This window comes from Pygocentrus nattereri, chromosome 9 (assembly GCF_015220715.1).
Source record: "Pygocentrus nattereri isolate fPygNat1 chromosome 9, fPygNat1.pri, whole genome shotgun sequence".
Lineage (NCBI taxonomy): Eukaryota > Metazoa > Chordata > Actinopteri > Characiformes > Serrasalmidae > Pygocentrus > Pygocentrus nattereri.
Genome location: NC_051219.1, coordinates 45,515,171 through 45,531,302, shown reverse-complemented (window position 1 = coordinate 45,531,302; position 16,132 = coordinate 45,515,171). Strand labels below are relative to the sequence as shown.

Here is a 16,132-nt window from a genome sequence, read left to right as displayed (position 1 = left end):
GTAGAACTTAAGTCTGCTTGAATTGAAAATTGCTAGGGAAATAAAACGAATGAGGAATATGAGATACTGTCAGACTACATCTCTTCATGCTGCCTTATGTAATGAACTGCAAGACAAGCCAAATTGAACAGCAGTAGGAGCGCAGTGCACAAAATTAGCTGTAATACAACTGAACAGAGGGATGAGTTTCCAGCAGCTGAAGGCCTTCTGCTTGTTTTAAGCATAACTGTTTGAATATTGAGCAGATATTTACACTCAGCTCTAGCAGTCCAACCACATTATGTTAACACCTGACTAACACTCATCTCTGGCCTTGGCCTTCTCCTCCAATTCAAAATGTAATCCATCTCCTCTTAGGCCTCCTGTCCCCTGTCCCTCCCTCTACAGCCACCACTTCTTATCGCTCTCGTTTGCTCCCTCACTCCTGATGCTCTTGAGCTTAGACAGGAATATATTTCTATGTCTAGCTGTTTTCTTAATCTCTCCTCTCTCCAAATATATCTTGCCTCCTTCTGACTTCTGCTTATTCTGTCAGTATACCTTCCTGCCTCTGCTATGCACCTGCTGAGTATTTCTCAGTCTAATCCAGATTACTTCTCCGCTGGCTTTTAATCCCTCCCCTGCTTTCTACTAATTGCTCTTTCCTCCATTCTCTTGCTTGCAGAGGGAGGAGTCGGGGTCTCCTCTAGATTCTAAAGCAGAGGTATTCTATGGTGTCTAGCATATGTCTGTCTTGACTGACTGTCTGTCTGTCTGTCTGTCTGTCTATATGTCTACCTCTATGTAGACCCCAGTAGCATGTCTGAAGTCCATTATGATTTGTAGGGAAACCATCATTTTGTTAGCCATGCCACAGAGCATGATTTGCGTGTACATGGCTTTTCAGTCCGCCCAGGCCAGTCTTTGGCCCAATCCCATTTCAGCCCTCGGGCCTTCCACTGAGCCCTTAGCCCTCTGTTTTGTGTGTTCATGTTTAGAGGTAGGAGGTCCCAATTCTTAGAGGGGTGGGGTGAAGTGTTGGGGCTACAAGGCTCTCCAAACGGAGGTTTTTCAGAGACTCCAAACAGAGAGAGATGAGAAAAAAAGAAAAATCATCAAGTTGGCCGAACAAGAGACCAAAGAAACCCACAAATGTGAGAATTTTCTCTGCATTAAAATTACGATCACCACTGTTTTATCTCAGTTTAATGTGGTTTCAGTGGATTTTCGTCGTCATAACAAGCATAAAAAAAATCACTGATAACATGCTTATGGTTCAGTAGCTAGACAAATAACTTTCCCCGTTCCACCTTAAATAGTCCAGCAGTTCTGACACCTGAAGCGCCAGAATGTAACTGCTGCTCCATTTAAGGTGGAACGGGAAAATTCCAGCAAGAATCTGGAGAATCTCTGACTTCAGCTTCACATCACTGAAGAATTAGGGGGGGTGATAATAAATAACTGCCCCCCTCTTTGAAGGCGTATGATCCCTAAATGTAACTAAAGCCCAGCAGTGAGGAGCTGAACTTTCCCCTCCTCTGCTGTCCCTGCAGACGGGCAGGGTCGCCTACAGAGCGGCGCTAGTAGCTGTTAATGAAGTGATGCTCTTTTATTAGAGGCTCCCGTTTTGTAGGGCAAGATTTCAGCCACTACCCCTTCAAAAACAAGGGGTAGGGGTAAAAAGAAGAAATGGGATTGGGCCTTTGTCTTGATTAATGAATCGGTCTTTAGTCTGAGATTTAAATGGCCTATCTGTGCACACGTGTGTTGTTTTGTAGCATGTTATAGACTCATACTGAACCTAATGAATTTGGGTTGGAGTTCTTTACGTAGCTTTGAGGTTCCAGTTTAAATGTGACAGTCCTGAAATGTTTTCTTGAAGCTGTCTGAACTGTAAAGCTGTAAATTACATGTAGATTACACGACAAAACTACACTCAGTCAGTTCTAACTATAATGCTGTGCAAAATTCAGAGCCCCTCTTCATTTATTCACCTTCAGGTCGAAATGGTGATGAAATTTGATGAAAGTTCACTTTCCAGGAGACTTTTCTAAGGAAATCTGATATTAGATTCCCTTGCATATGACATTAGAAAGAACAGAACAGGAGTTTCCAAACTGGATCTCCAAATAGCAGTAAAACAGAGAGAAACTAGGACTTCTAACAAGACCTGCTAGACCAGGGTTTCTCAACCAATGGGCCATGGACCACAAGTGGGCCACAAAGCATCCTTCAATGGTCCTCGGGCTAGTACTGAGGAGGAGCCAGTGGTCCATAGTTGGCCAGTGATGGAACTTTGTCATAAAAGTAAAAAAACTGGCTTAATAATAACAAAGAAATATAAAATGTTCCCAATGCTCACAGCAAAATTAGTGGTTCACTCCACCTCCACCCCCCCTGTGGGCCTCCATGCTTTCCAGTGATAAATAGCTGGACCTTGAGGTGGAAAAGGTTGAGAACCTCTGTGCTAGACCTCCAAAACTGTCACCACCTGATAAACAGCATTTAAAGCTTTCATCTTTGAGAGAGGAGAAAATCCAGACCTCAGTATCACTGAATGTGTTTAAGATCACTTGAATTGTGAGCAGCTGAAAATGCCACCAACCTCTAAGACTGAACTTTGGAGGTGTGGGAAAAAAAAATTCTTTGAAAAACTGAAAGCAAGTCTCCTGAAACTTTTAGTTCAACTTAAATGAATTTAAGTTTCCATCTTTTGGCCTGACACTAAAAAATGAATAAGAATAACTTGTTCTTAAGAGCCGTGTTGACTGGAAATTAAACAAATGAAATGTGGTCTCTGAATTTTACACATTACCTCCTGAGAGTGCAGGTGTGCTTGAGCGCTCAGTCAACTTTTGAATACTCAAGTTATTACGTGGATATTTGTTGTGATGCATCAAAGAAAGTCAAGGGGAACACAGAGCCCAACGGTTCAGTTCTAATAAGGCTGTGAAGTGCAACATTTTGTTTGTGTTAGTGATGAAGTATTTCATACTTTGCTACTACAAAAACTCAAATGTTTCAACATGATCAATGAACGGAGGATTAGGAGACGTTATCTAGGACAAAATATAAGGCTACGTTCACATTCCCAGGTTGAAGTGGCCCAAATCCGATTTTTTGTCCTGGTGTGACTCAGATCTGATGTTTTCAGGGCAAATCTGATCTTTTCAAATCCGACCTGAGCCACTTTCATATGTGGTCGTAGATCGGACGTGTATCCGATTCGTGGCCATGTGACCTTAACATGATGCTCAGATCGGAACTCGTGCTTTTTCTCCATCATTCAGCGTTACCACGGCAACAGCGCCGAACAGCCGTTAAAGCCTGTAAACGGTGGAAAAGCAGCTCGTCTCACCTTTTCCTCCTCCGTCTGGCTCTAATAATGAAGCTGAGAGCTGATCAGAGTTAATGATCTTCTCAGCGAAGCTCGTTCTGCTCGTTAGTTTGTGCTGATGATGCAGTGATTCAGTCACGTGACGTTACTGAGCAGGAGGAGCTCATGAGGGTCAGTTCAGGCCGGTTCATCACATTAATGACAGATTTGAGTCTCTTACCTAAACGAGTGGGAGTCCGAGAGATCGGATCTGAGGAAAAAATAATGTCATGTGAATGTAGCTTAACAGAGTCAAGCACTTTAACTGGCTCCTGAGATCGAGCTGTCGCTATAAGGCCTGTAGGTTAAAAAAGATGCAGTAGGCTCCACACACATCAGTGGAGGTGTTCACTGCTATTTGCCTGGGAGAGAAGGGCAAAATACATATAATGGTGTCTGTGAGGTCAACACTGATGTATTATGCATAATCTTGTTTAAGAGTAAGTGCCATATCTTTGTGGAACAGAGTGTAGTCCTTTCCCAGCTTGGTTTGATCCTAATATGGATTAGTATGGGGGAGACCTCTCCCCTCACACCCCTGCCTCTTTACAGACATGCCTCAGGACTGCCTTTCTATCACGCTGAACCGTGTGACGTAGGAAAGAGCCTCTGCAGTTTGAGGCTCTGCTCTCTCATCAGAACCTTCAGATAGTTGGCCGCTCTTTGATTTACCTCCATCATGCAGTGTTTTTCAGAGGCTCAGGCCATGGATTTGAGCGATGAGGCTTAGAAGGTGAACGTAGCCTAATTTCTCTGTTCTCCATGTGACCATGGCATACAAATTGTCTCACACCACCCAGTGAATGGGTCGAGTGGGATTTTCTTCCAGTGCTCTGTCCAACCTCCCAACGGCGGAGCTTGGGTAGGTCAATTAATTGGTCTTTGATAACATTTGAGTGATATTGATATCAGTCCACATAAACTTTGGCTTTGTTTTCGTCTCACTTAACAAGCCTGGGATGCTCCATCTGCAGCACCTTGAAGCTCATTAGTTCAGCGTATACTTTCAGGCCTGTTGTGCGCTTTGTGAGTTTAATGGATGAGAAGAGCTGAAACAGATGGTACAGAAATAGCGGAGAGGTTTGAGCATATTGCCAAATTAGTTAATTTGAATACCATGTTGACTTAGATCGATCAGAGAGTGGCGCACATATTGCTTCCTACTTCATTTCACAAGTTTAATGGGATTAGGTGTGACACTGTTGCAGCATTTCTTCTTCTTGCTTTTAGGCGTTTCACTTTATGTATGTTTCAGGCTGTACGTTGGAAAAAAAGCTCAAGTCATTTGTGTCAATGGCCTGGATACATTATTTTGAAATTAGCACTCAGTCTTCCATTGAGAAAGCAGCATTTGGACGTGTGTATCTGGGACATTAACACAACCTTGCCCCACTCTCTGCAGTTCCATGCCTGACTTTAGCCTGTGTGTATAAGAGACTTGCTCTGTCTGTTTGGCTGCCTGCCCTGCCCTCTAAACTCAACCATGCTCTGCCTCCCTGTCTTCACTCCCTCCACCGTCTCCCCCCTGCCTCTTCCTCGCTGTGCCTCGCCCTGCCTCGCCTCGCCTTGCACCATATCTCACACCCTCACCCCTCTCCCCAGTCGGACCAGGACTTGGCCCCACGCCCCAAACAGGAGGTACTACTTCTGGCACATCCATGCCTGAGCTGTTTGTCTCTGATAACATCCTTTCATTAGTTTCTTCTCCATGAAGTAGAAACTGGACCCAGAAAAACGGTGATCTGTTGACTGTACAAGCACCTGTCATATGTTCAAATGTGGTGTGCTTTTTTCAAACGATTGTGTCCAAGGACCGATTGGGATGTGTAACAGTTAACAGTTTAAATACTCCAGGTTTTTAACCTGAATTTCGGCAAACTTTCTCCAAGAAAAACATTTTGACTCAAAACACACTTGCTGTAGAAGTCAGTGGGCAGTTACTTAAGATATTAGGTTGAAAATTCCTGAAATATTCCTTTCTTGCAATTGCAAAAGATAGTTATTTATGAATTATACAACAGGTAGTTCCGGCCACGCGAGCTGATTGGTTGAGAAGCATTCTAATTTGGCTGTTATTTCACCGTAACATCACCGGTTTTTCACAAACACTGTACCACTCTGCTGAGACGCCGTTGCTAAGCAACGACTCTGACAGCTGTAGGAGACGCTCGAGCCATTTGAACGTTTTCACTTCTTACTTTGAACCAGAAAACGGACGCTGTTAAGACCACATCTGACCGACAGCCGGTTTGGTCCGACTCTGAAGACGAGACGACGCTAAATTCCCAAACTGTCGTCGCCACTGAGCAGCTTTTCAGTCGGCAGCTGAGACAGAAGAACAGCTGAACAACCTGGAATCAGCTGGAAATGAACCCAACACCATTCGCCAGACGTGTCTGATCTTCAGAGTCGGACCAAATCAGACTGAGCCATAAAACTGAAAAGCTGCTCAGTGGTGACGACAGTTTGGGAATTTAGTGTAAGGAGCTGGAGAACGAACTGCCGGCTGAGCAGTGAGTGGGCGGAGCTCGTTACTCTGACGTAGCAACGAGCTGCTCGTTAAGGAGCTATAATTAGGAGGAAGGAGCTGAACATTAAAACATATTAAAGCCGCGTTCACGGCCAGTTTATTCATTTCTTACTGTATTTATTTAACTGCTGTATTAAAGCAGTAGAGCACTCGAGGAGGGAGTTATCACCAAGAACATCACAGCTGTGATGATCTACGGACACCAGATCACAGCCGGGATGTTATTTCACAATAACTCACTCCCTCTGTGTTCTACTGCTTAAATAAGCATCACCCACTTCAGGTATATTTACAGAAAATCCTGTTCAATGAAAACATGACATATTTGCAATACGCCCACTGTTGCCCAGTCTGCAATTAGTACCTATTTAACATAATCCATTTCACACATTGCAGTGAGGAAGTTTGCCTTGTTGGTGGGTTTGTTTTGCAGCAATTCCTGGATAAACCAGAAGACGTACTGCAAAAGCATCAGGCCAGCATCAACGAGCTGAAGAGAGCGCTGAGGGAACCCAACAGTAAACTAGTCCATAGAGAGAAACGCCTATCTGCAGCCTCTTCTGGTAGCACTCCAGAGAAAAAAGCTGTAAGTATAAGAGGCTTAGAGAGCCTACAGTGTGCAGTAGGATGTTTTGTAATGTAGCTCCAACAATATGTATATTGCTCATCATATCGTGAGCTTTAGTGGACCCAAGTTGTCGTCTTTGACAGTTAGTATAATTCTTTAAGCTTTTACTCTCATTGGGCAAAAAGTTGATTGTGATCTTTATTTAATGGCTTATTTTTAATGATTCATACACATACACCGATCAGGCGTAACATTCTGACCACCTCCTCGTTTCTACGCTCACTGTCCACTTTATCAGCTCCACTGACCGTATAGCTGCACTCTGTAGTTCTACAGTTACAGACTGTAGTCCATCTGTTTCTCTGATACTCTGTTACCCTGTTCTTCAGTGGTCAGGACCCCCATGGACCCTCACAGAGCAGGTACTGTTTGGGTGGTAGGTCATTCTCAGCACTGCAGTAACACTGACGTGGTGGTGGTGTGTTAGTGTGTGTTGCGCTGGTCTGAGTGGATCAGACACAGCAGTGCTGCTGGAGTTTTTAAACACCTCTGTGTCGCTGCTGGACTGAGAATAGTCCACCAACCAAAAATATCCAGCCAGCAGCGTCCTGTGGGCAGCGTCCTGTGGGCAGCGTCCTGTGGGCAGCGTCCTGTGACCACTGATGAAGGACAAGAGGATGACCAGCACAAACTGTGCAGCAGCAGATGAGCTGTCATCTCTGACTTTACATCTACAAGGTGGACCGACGAGGTAGGAGTGTCTAATAGAGTGGACAGTGAGTGGACACAGTGTTTAAAAACTCCACTCAGACCAGCACAACACACACTAACACACCACCACCACGTCAGTGTTACTGCAGTGCTGAGAATGACCCACCACCCAAACAGTACCTGCTCTGTGAGGGTCCATGGGGGTCCTGACCACTGAAGAACAGGGTAACAGAGTATCAGACAGATGGACTACAGTCTGTAACTGTAGAACTACAGAGTGCAGCTATACGGTCAGTGGAGCTGATAAAGTGGACAGTAGAAACAAGGGGGTGGTCAGAATGTTACGCCTTATCGGTGTATCTTTCTTTAAGTGAAGACTCAAGCCATTGGCCAAGTGCAAACCAATAATGTTTTGAATTTGCCATGTAAGTATTCTGAACGGGTTAACATTGTCAGTGTTTTTCGTGTTCAAGAGGTGAACGATAAATATTAATAATACATAATAACATTTGAAACAGTGCTTTCATGTATTTTTCTGTAGGTAGTGGATAATGAATCTATCCCGTCAACTTAAACTAATTCTAGGTCTTACTAGAACAAGAGTCTAGAGACGACCCTCGCAAGCAATTGAAACTGTTCACTCTATATTGATATATAGGCCTCTGAGGAACCCTTATTGATTGAGAAGCCAGACGGTTGTCAAAGAGACCTGACCCTCAGTTCAAAAGAGGAAAAGAACAAGAGCCCCGCTAGAATAGATCCATCTTTCACTGGTTCACAGCATGAAGGAGAGGAAGCGATGAGAGAGTCAATCCATATGGCTCATGGCACAATGGGAAGCAATGTCATAACAAGGAAAGCAAAGAAGGACTCCATCCCATCACCAGAGAAACCTCAAAGAACCAGAGCTAAAAGTTCTGTATTGAAGAACAAACCTATCCAGGATGCACATTCTGTCGTGGACAATGATGATAACGGATTTCCACACGAGAGACATGTGGAGAACAGCATCCATGCAAACGGCTATGATGAATATCCAACAGAGAGGCGATGGACTGAAAGGAGGTACGGAGGAGATTGTGTGAACCCAGATTTTTGGAGTTACGAAGAGAAAAGCTGGGGTGAGGCTTCTCCTAATGCTGCCATCGACAAACATATGAGAGATCAGTATAACGGAAGCAGATGGCGGAGACAAAGCATGGAAGCCGGAACAGACAAAACAAGAGCTACCATTAAGACCCAAGCGACCGCAGGCTCGGTTAAGAGTAACGCCACTCAATCGGAGGTAAAACGAGTCGTACCCCTGAAGCCTGAGAGGTCGAAGAAGTTGAAAGGAAACAAGGGAGTCAAACCACAAGACCACACTGAAAATGACAGATCAGTTACTGAGCCGGAGGGACCAAAGTCAAGCGAAGATTCATCTGGAAGCGAAAAGGTACTGGATTTTTTCACACAAACTAGTAGGCCTGTAGGCACGGGTAGCATTGCAGCGGCTGCCAAAAGAGATCCGACAGCTAGTGGCCATAACAGCGACGCCAGAGCGCATAACCAGATACCACGACCAGACAGACAGCAATTTCAGGATCCAGCATACAGCGTTAATCAGAGACTTAGCGCTGGGGATGACCAGGTCTATTGTGAAGATTCCCCGCTGTCTGATTTCCCATCAAACTCAACATTCCCTGCCTTCGATCAAATGACCCCTTTGTGTCCTCTTGTAAAATCCCAGAGGACAAGAGAGACACGAAACAAACAGACCACCTCTATTGACTCCAGCCACAGCCTCCTCAAGAGCTCCAGCTTAGAATCCGCCAAGAGGAAACCAGTGGTAACAACTGCTTGGCATCTGCTTGTCACTTACAGGAAACTGTAGGCATCGCATGAACCTGCACATCCATATTTTATAGTTTTACTACACACACCTGTAGAACATAAGCACCTGTATCTGAGGAGAGATGGGTGAAATGCCCAGTTTGGCATCTAATCCTATCCATTGGCTGATAGACGCGTTAGGGTGTTGTAGTCGCTGGCTGATTGGATGAAGATGCGCTCCCTCCTTTCCCTTTCCCTCCTCTCCACAGCTCAACATCTGCTTGCACATTTGAGACAAACCATAGGATCCTCCATGTAATTTTCATTGCTTAAGCTTCAGGCTCACGTTCCTCCAATTCCCACGGTGCCTATGGCCTTTCCTTCCAACAGCTGTTTTCTGGTCCCAGTTTGTCGGTCAGAAAGGGAATGGTTGTTGCTGGGAATCAAAGGCACCATGCTACTATGCCAAAATGCCATTTTTGCATATGTAGGGGCTTTTGCAAGCAAGACTTCCAAAAATGGCCATATAATTGCTTATGTGCAGGGCACAGAGGTAATGTGATTGAGCTAAGCCACGGTCCTTGGATGAAATTATATGACATTGTAGCTTAAAAGGCTTCACGGTTTCCCTTTCACTTGGGTAGATTCAAGGGCAGGGAACAGTGAATCCCACTGAGCTTTAACTTGCACAGCCTTAACAAAACCCTAGGAATTACTGCTTAATATAATTTGTTATCACTTGACCTTTGTGTGCTGACTAAGCACTTCTTTGATATTTCACAGGGACAAATCATACATTTTTCCACTCTGTTGTAAATTGCAGTGCCATGCCAATAAAAAGAACTAGCTGAATACCTTCAAGGTCCTTGAAATGGCACTTACCACAGCTTCTTACCTTGAAAGTATACAAGCTCCCAGCTCTGAAGTCTTACGGTGCAACTTACTCGTCGTTAAAGAACCCTATAGAGTGAATACCTTGTACTGATATAATTGAGTTTTGGACTTTGATATTACCAGCTGGTGGATTGTGGGCATTATGGTGCCCTGCTCTTTTTTTGCCTGAAACCTCAGAGCTCTAACTTTGCATTACTCTTCCTATTATTTCATTTCACCAGGAGCCCCTCCCCACTCCAGCAATTCATGCGGAACCACAGGAGGAAGCCCAGGTGCCTCATTTTTCCACTCATCTTGCCTTTTCCATCCTTGCTAATCCACAACTTCAAGCTTTAGCATCTTTCTGCCATGAGCTCAAAGCCAATTGCTCATATTTGCCGTCATACCTCAGTAGCGTAAAATCAAACGCATGCCCCCCACAGTCCCTACATCATCACATAACTTGTCCCATTGTGTTAGATGATTCAGTGAGACGAGGTTTTGTCTCACTGCATGTGAAGATGTTCTAACATGGTGGGGAATTGTCATTCACCTACTAACAGCATCTGGCCTCAAAGAGCAATAAGCCAAGATTTTTCAGTACGTTCTGAGTAACTCCTGAGAATTCAGATACAGACAGATAATAATTTCTTTTTCATGGGCAATTTGAGCGCACACAGATGTGATGCTCTACAGAGGTCAAACAAGTCTTGCCTTGATCCTCCCTCAGAGACACGTACAAGTTCTGAAAATAAGATCAATCCATCTCCTGAGTTTTACCCAACATCTAGTTTCCCTCCAGTCTTGTGCACTTTGCCACTACGCAAACATCATTGTCTAAAAAGATCCTTGCTTTGTAAAATATCTATCCATGCCATCGCCTTTTTGTAGTTGCTTCATGTTGCCACAGTCCACTTTTGTTGTTTCTATAAGCATAGTTTTAGCTCATGTGCCTCAAATGACTGTTTTCCTCTTTTCCGATTTCCACTCTTGCTGCATTCCCTCAGAGGGAGCCATGGGAACGACGCCTGGGATCTGTGTCCGAGGACGACCCTGACCCAGAAACCCTGTATCTCAAAGAGACCCACCTGGGTATTGAACGCAAATGCTCCAGCATCACTGTCAGCTCTACTTCCAGTCTGGAGGCTGAGGTGGACTTCACTGTCCTTATGGACCTTCAGACAGGGATGGAGGAATTCTCCAGAGGTATGTCCGAGCTTGGAGAGAAGGACTTCTCACCTGAACTTTGCTATTCAGACCGGCCAACCCATCCAGCCTTCACACTAGGGGCTGACCCCATCATCCTACCAGAGGAGAAACACGCAGAAGTATGGAGAACTGTGGAAGAACCGAAGCCGTTTGCAGAGCCAAAGCCTGTGGAGGAGCGTAAACCTGAGGTAGACCTCCCTCTGTATTGTAGGAACATACCTAGTTTCTGTATAAATGTGTTTGATCATGTCATTTTTTTATTTCCTCTTGCATCTTACAGGGCATCAAAACAAAGCATGAATTTACTTGGGAATTTCAGTTCATGATTGATGCTTATTCTGTTCCATATGGTGCCGCCTTCCATAGTCGAATGTCAGTCCGTTGAAGGTTTGGTTGCTTTAATTTCAAAATTCTGTTACGTTTCTCACAGCTTCATATTTTTCTTTTAAGTCATTCCTCATTTTATGCTGTCATGTTCTTTCAGCTAACACTGCCTTCCCAAATTCCAGCAGCCTTGTTCCTCGTCAAGTCCTGACCTTTGGCTATTGTCTTTTTCTCCATAAAGCCTTTTGTGCCAAAAAAAGCTCCACGGTCAGTGAAAGCTGCTCAGGCTTTGAAGAAGGAGTCTTCAGAGCTTGCGAGTATGCAAGCGCTAAGACGAGAGGCTTCAGAGACGGCATCCTTCCAGCCCCACAGTAGAGACAGCAGTGAAATCATCGCCTCACAGGCTCTGAGGAAGACTGAAGTCAAGATTGAGACACAGCCAAATGGATCAGAGGTCACCACAACTATTATGGAGATTGCAGATCAGGTATAGACAATTTAATCCATGATACTGTACATTACAGACACATAGACTGAATTAAATCTAAGCAAACACCTTGCATTTCCATCAGCTCTGCACACAACAATAACACTGCATTACATTCGTAAAAGAGAGATGTGAAGATTTGTCTGTGAGCTAATGTTTAACTGCATTACTGTTTTATTTTACGGCTATACTTCACAAAATAAAAGTCCAAAGACAAACAGTTTGGCAAACAACGGCTCAGGATGATCCATTAATCAGTTGCAGGCACCAGGGAGATTCACTCGAAAGAGGCCCCGAATATTCTATTGTAATGACATACACTACAAACCTCCACGTGTGTGTAATCGATGGATTATATGCGATGCTGGAAGTGATGCCTCCCTCATCGCTCTGACGCAGGGGCATCCCGGCTTGCTCGAAGCTCCGTAAGCTGAAGAGCTCATTGCACATAGTTTCGTTCAGATTGCTTCGTCCTAGAGAGAGTTATTACAGAATATTCGGGGCCTCTTTCGAGTGAATCTCCCTGTATAATTGCAGTTTTTTTTTGCTCTTTGATAAGATAACGGTTTTTATTTCTTCAGCTGGTAACCGTCATTCAAAAATAGAAATGTGATCAGTCAGATAACCATTTCATTCATTTATTAAGGAAATACATGGCTTTTTTTTTTTTTTTTAAACTCCGCAACAATATTTTGGATGCTCACCTCAAGTGAGCATCCAAAATAATATACAAAATTTGGCAATTTTATTTATTTGGCTTTTCATGTGGCAAAATGTGTATAAAGTATGTGGATGGAAACATAGCTAGTGTCTGTTCTAGTAAACAAGCTGTTTATGGTCATTTCCAAGTAAACAGGTGACCGCAGTGTATCTTACAATCTAAATACGCTTGACATTAGGTTCCTTTCTGAGCACAAACATGCACATTTATGTTGTAGGACCACGGCAGGAGTGGGCTGCGAGAAGCCTCTTTCGCAATGGCCGAGAGGATTTCTCCTGTACGTATGCACCAGCACAGATATACGCATCAATACATCTAAATGTAAATATGTGAAATAATCAAATTGTGTACGTCCGCTGGTGGAAAATTGTGAGAGGAAAGTGTCCAGCTAGCAGCTTCTTGCCCTGAACGGAAGTTTGACTGCTTTGATTTTTCAGATTTTGTTTTATTGCATGCATTTTATTCATTTTTCGGACAGGTCAGCTTTGGATCTTTGGCAAGAGAAGGTTCTGGGTCTCCTCTAATGGTAACAGAGAACGTGACATCAACCACCACGACACATGTTACCAAGGTAGCAGAGACAAAACTAAAATAAAGCTATTTATATCATCAGATGATAAACATGGCCCATTGGCCTTTAGCAGTGATGGCCCTGATTATTCCCTCTCACTAGTGTCCGTTTCTCTATCGTAGACTGTGAAAGGAGGATACTCGGAGACAAGAATTGAGAAGAGGATCATCATTACTGGAGATGACGATGTTGACCAAGATCAAGTAAGTTCTTCCAGAGAAAAGGGTTGGGAATTTCTTCTAAGTGAAACCTGGGAAAGTGTTTGAAAAAGACGTACATGTTTTTCCCCAACTTGAGAGTTTGCTTTGTCACAGGCGCTTGCCATGGCCATAAAGGAAGCCAAGCAGCAGCATCCTGACATGTTAGTAACCAAGGCCGTTGTTGTCAGGGAAACAGAATCTTCCACACACGACCCACATGAGGAGTCCAAGGTATTTGTCATATCCAGTCCCAAAGAGCATAATTAATCCTCTCTCTGTGAAAACAAACACGTATGCTTTCACTGAAATGTTTATCTGTCACATGGGTCTTTTTAATTGGGGCATAGGTGGAGTCTTGACAGGGTCATAACAACATGTCAGTAACACTACAGTCGACTTCCTGTGCCGTTTCCAACAGCGGACAGTGCTGATGAGCACAAGCTACAGTACAGAGTTCCACAGACCTTACTCTGGGTGTCCAGGGGAAGTCCAACTGGAATTTAGGAAGCAATTATGAAGTTTAATTACACACTCAGTAAGACGCACTGATTTCCGACATCGTAGTGACTGTATTACACTGCAACAGCGATATGTATAATGTATTAGAATGAAATGCGGCAATTAAATACGAAACGTACCTTTATTATAAATGGAGGACTAGTCATCGTCTGTTTTCTCTCTTTAAACGTCTAGTTTTGAGACAGAAAGTGTGTTCTTTCAGGTTTTCGATGTTTGGTGCTAAGAAAATATAGATCTTTTATTTTAAAATGGTCTATGTAAGCAATGGAGCACAACAGGGGAGTGTTAATACTGTGAATAATACCACCAGTCATTCCCATTTTTCATGGCAAAGCTCAACCGTAAGCACTCAAAAACTGAAATGAGTATTCAGGTACTGACGTTTCATTGTGGGACAAACATTCAGTCAAATTAAAACTTTAACAAGACAGTCAAATGCAGTGAAATATGCTTATATTGTAACATTCGATCACGTTGGAGTCTCTGACTGTTGTCGGCACGTCGTCCACCTCTAAGAAAACGGCATGTTCTCATCGGCATCTGGTGTTGTGCCAGTTAGCTGTGGTGAAAGCTTATGAGCTCATCTGAAGAGGCAGGCTCTGTTACTCTGCACAGTTAAAAGACATGAAACATAAACGACTTCATTTACCCTAACAATTATTTGGGGAACCCCCCCCCCCACCTTGCTATACAGTGCTGATGTTAATGCCTTTCATTGCTTTTTTCAGTCCTGATCTCCTAGGTTCTCAGGACTGTGTACAGGAGAAGTTCTGGATTGTGAATCGCCCAGGACCTCGCCGGTTTGCATATGGATAAACACCCACACTCAGTCAGAACTCAGAACTCTCAGTTTATGTACACATCCTTTTGTTTTTACGCTCGCCCTGGTTGTGAAAATTTGAATGGGAGCTTTTGACTCAGACTCTGACTTCGTCTGGTTTTCTGACCCATCTGGATCTGTACAGTCTCCAGCGCCAAAGATGCTGGCAACCTGCTCTGCAGCACAGCATCCAGAGCGGCTCTGTTTAAGGGAATACACCTTCACAGCCCAGAGTGAACTCTCTCTTTCTACAGCCCAAAGTGGCACTGGGCATGATTCACTAGGCTGTTAAAAAAACCTCCGAACTGATGATCTGTCTTGGCGTAAGGACAGCATCATCTGTTGGGTAGCATATCTAGGTACAGGGACGGGAAAGTTACTTGTCTCTGCATACATACGCCCGTGCTTACTCGATCAGCTAGAATTAGATTCTGAATCTCATACCATTGATCTGCATGTGGCAAAGCCGGGTTTAGTCTAGGATAGATCAACAAATAGACAGCACCAAACCAGCTACAGTGGGTCAGTGCACTCATCAAACATGCACATATGGTGCTGACAGGGGACGGACAGATTGCTGGACACAAGGACACCAGGCTTTGCCAACGACGGAAAGAAGAGGCTTCTGAGAAGCAAAGGCTCTCAAACTATTACCGGTAGAGGAAAAATCATGGAAAAAATGCTTCAAAACATTATGATACAAGTGCTCAACCTCCTCTGAAGAATCCTCTGCTCCACTTCACAAGGTTAAGACTTACCACTTGAACTCATACGGCATTGGGATTTATTTTCTAGGACTTGTAGATTTGGACTCTACCATAATGCTCATGTATGCGTTTCAACATGGTAACAAAAGTATTTTTCTTCAGTTACACATGCACCGGTCAGGCGTAACACTGACCACCTCCTCATTTCTACACTCACTGTCCAGTTTATCAGCTCCACTGACCGTATAGCTGCACTCTGTAGTTCTACAGTTACAGACTGTAGTCCATCTGTTTCTCTGATACTCTGTTACCCTGTTCTTCAGTGGTCAGGACCCCCATGGACCCACACAGAGCAGGTACTGTTTGGGTGGTGGTGTGTTAGTGTGTGTTGTGCTGGTGTGAGTGGATCAGACACAGCAGTGCTGCTGGAGTTTTTAAAACACTGTGTCCACTCACTGTCCACTCTATTAGACACTCCTACCTGGTCGGTCCACCTTGTAGATGTAAAGTCAGAGACGACAGCTCATCTGCTGCTGCACAGTTTGTGCTGGTCATCCTCTAGTCCTTCATCAGTGGTCACAGGACGCTGCCCACAGGACGCTGTTGGCTGGATATTTTTGGTTGGTGGACTATTCAGTCAGGCTGTGACACTGAGAACACTCCAGCAGCACTGCTGTCTGATCCACTCAGACCAGCGCAACACACACTAACACACCACCACGTCA

General features: G+C 44.1%; 1 protein-coding gene across 6 annotated transcripts in view; it reads left to right on the top strand.

Moving 5' to 3' along the window:
• The window catches only part of si:dkey-178k16.1 (band 4.1-like protein 1), a 106,246-nt gene extending 90,607 nt beyond the window's left edge, over positions 1-15,639 (top strand). For 2 of the 6 annotated variants that reach the window (XM_037541342.1, XM_017715891.2), the window contains exons 13-23: positions 665-703; positions 4,958-4,993; positions 6,319-6,471; positions 10,092-10,142; positions 10,857-11,246; positions 11,624-11,869; positions 12,808-12,867; positions 13,069-13,161; positions 13,284-13,364; positions 13,476-13,592; positions 14,609-15,639. In XM_037541342.1, coding sequence (XP_037397239.1) covers positions 665-703; positions 4,958-4,993; positions 6,319-6,471; positions 10,092-10,142; positions 10,857-11,246; positions 11,624-11,869; positions 12,808-12,867; positions 13,069-13,161; positions 13,284-13,364; positions 13,476-13,592; positions 14,609-14,614 — 1,272 coding nt within the window. In that variant the 3' untranslated portion in view covers positions 14,615-15,639. Of the gene's footprint in view, positions 1-664; positions 704-4,957; positions 4,994-6,318; positions 6,472-7,822; positions 8,993-10,091; positions 10,143-10,856; positions 11,247-11,623; positions 11,870-12,807; positions 12,868-13,068; positions 13,162-13,283; positions 13,365-13,475; positions 13,593-14,608 lie in introns of all 6 variants that reach the window. The other 4 variants (XM_037541339.1, XM_017715888.2, XM_037541340.1 and 1 more) reach the window with 4 other exon arrangements.
• Positions 15,640-16,132: the final 493 nt, after the last annotated feature.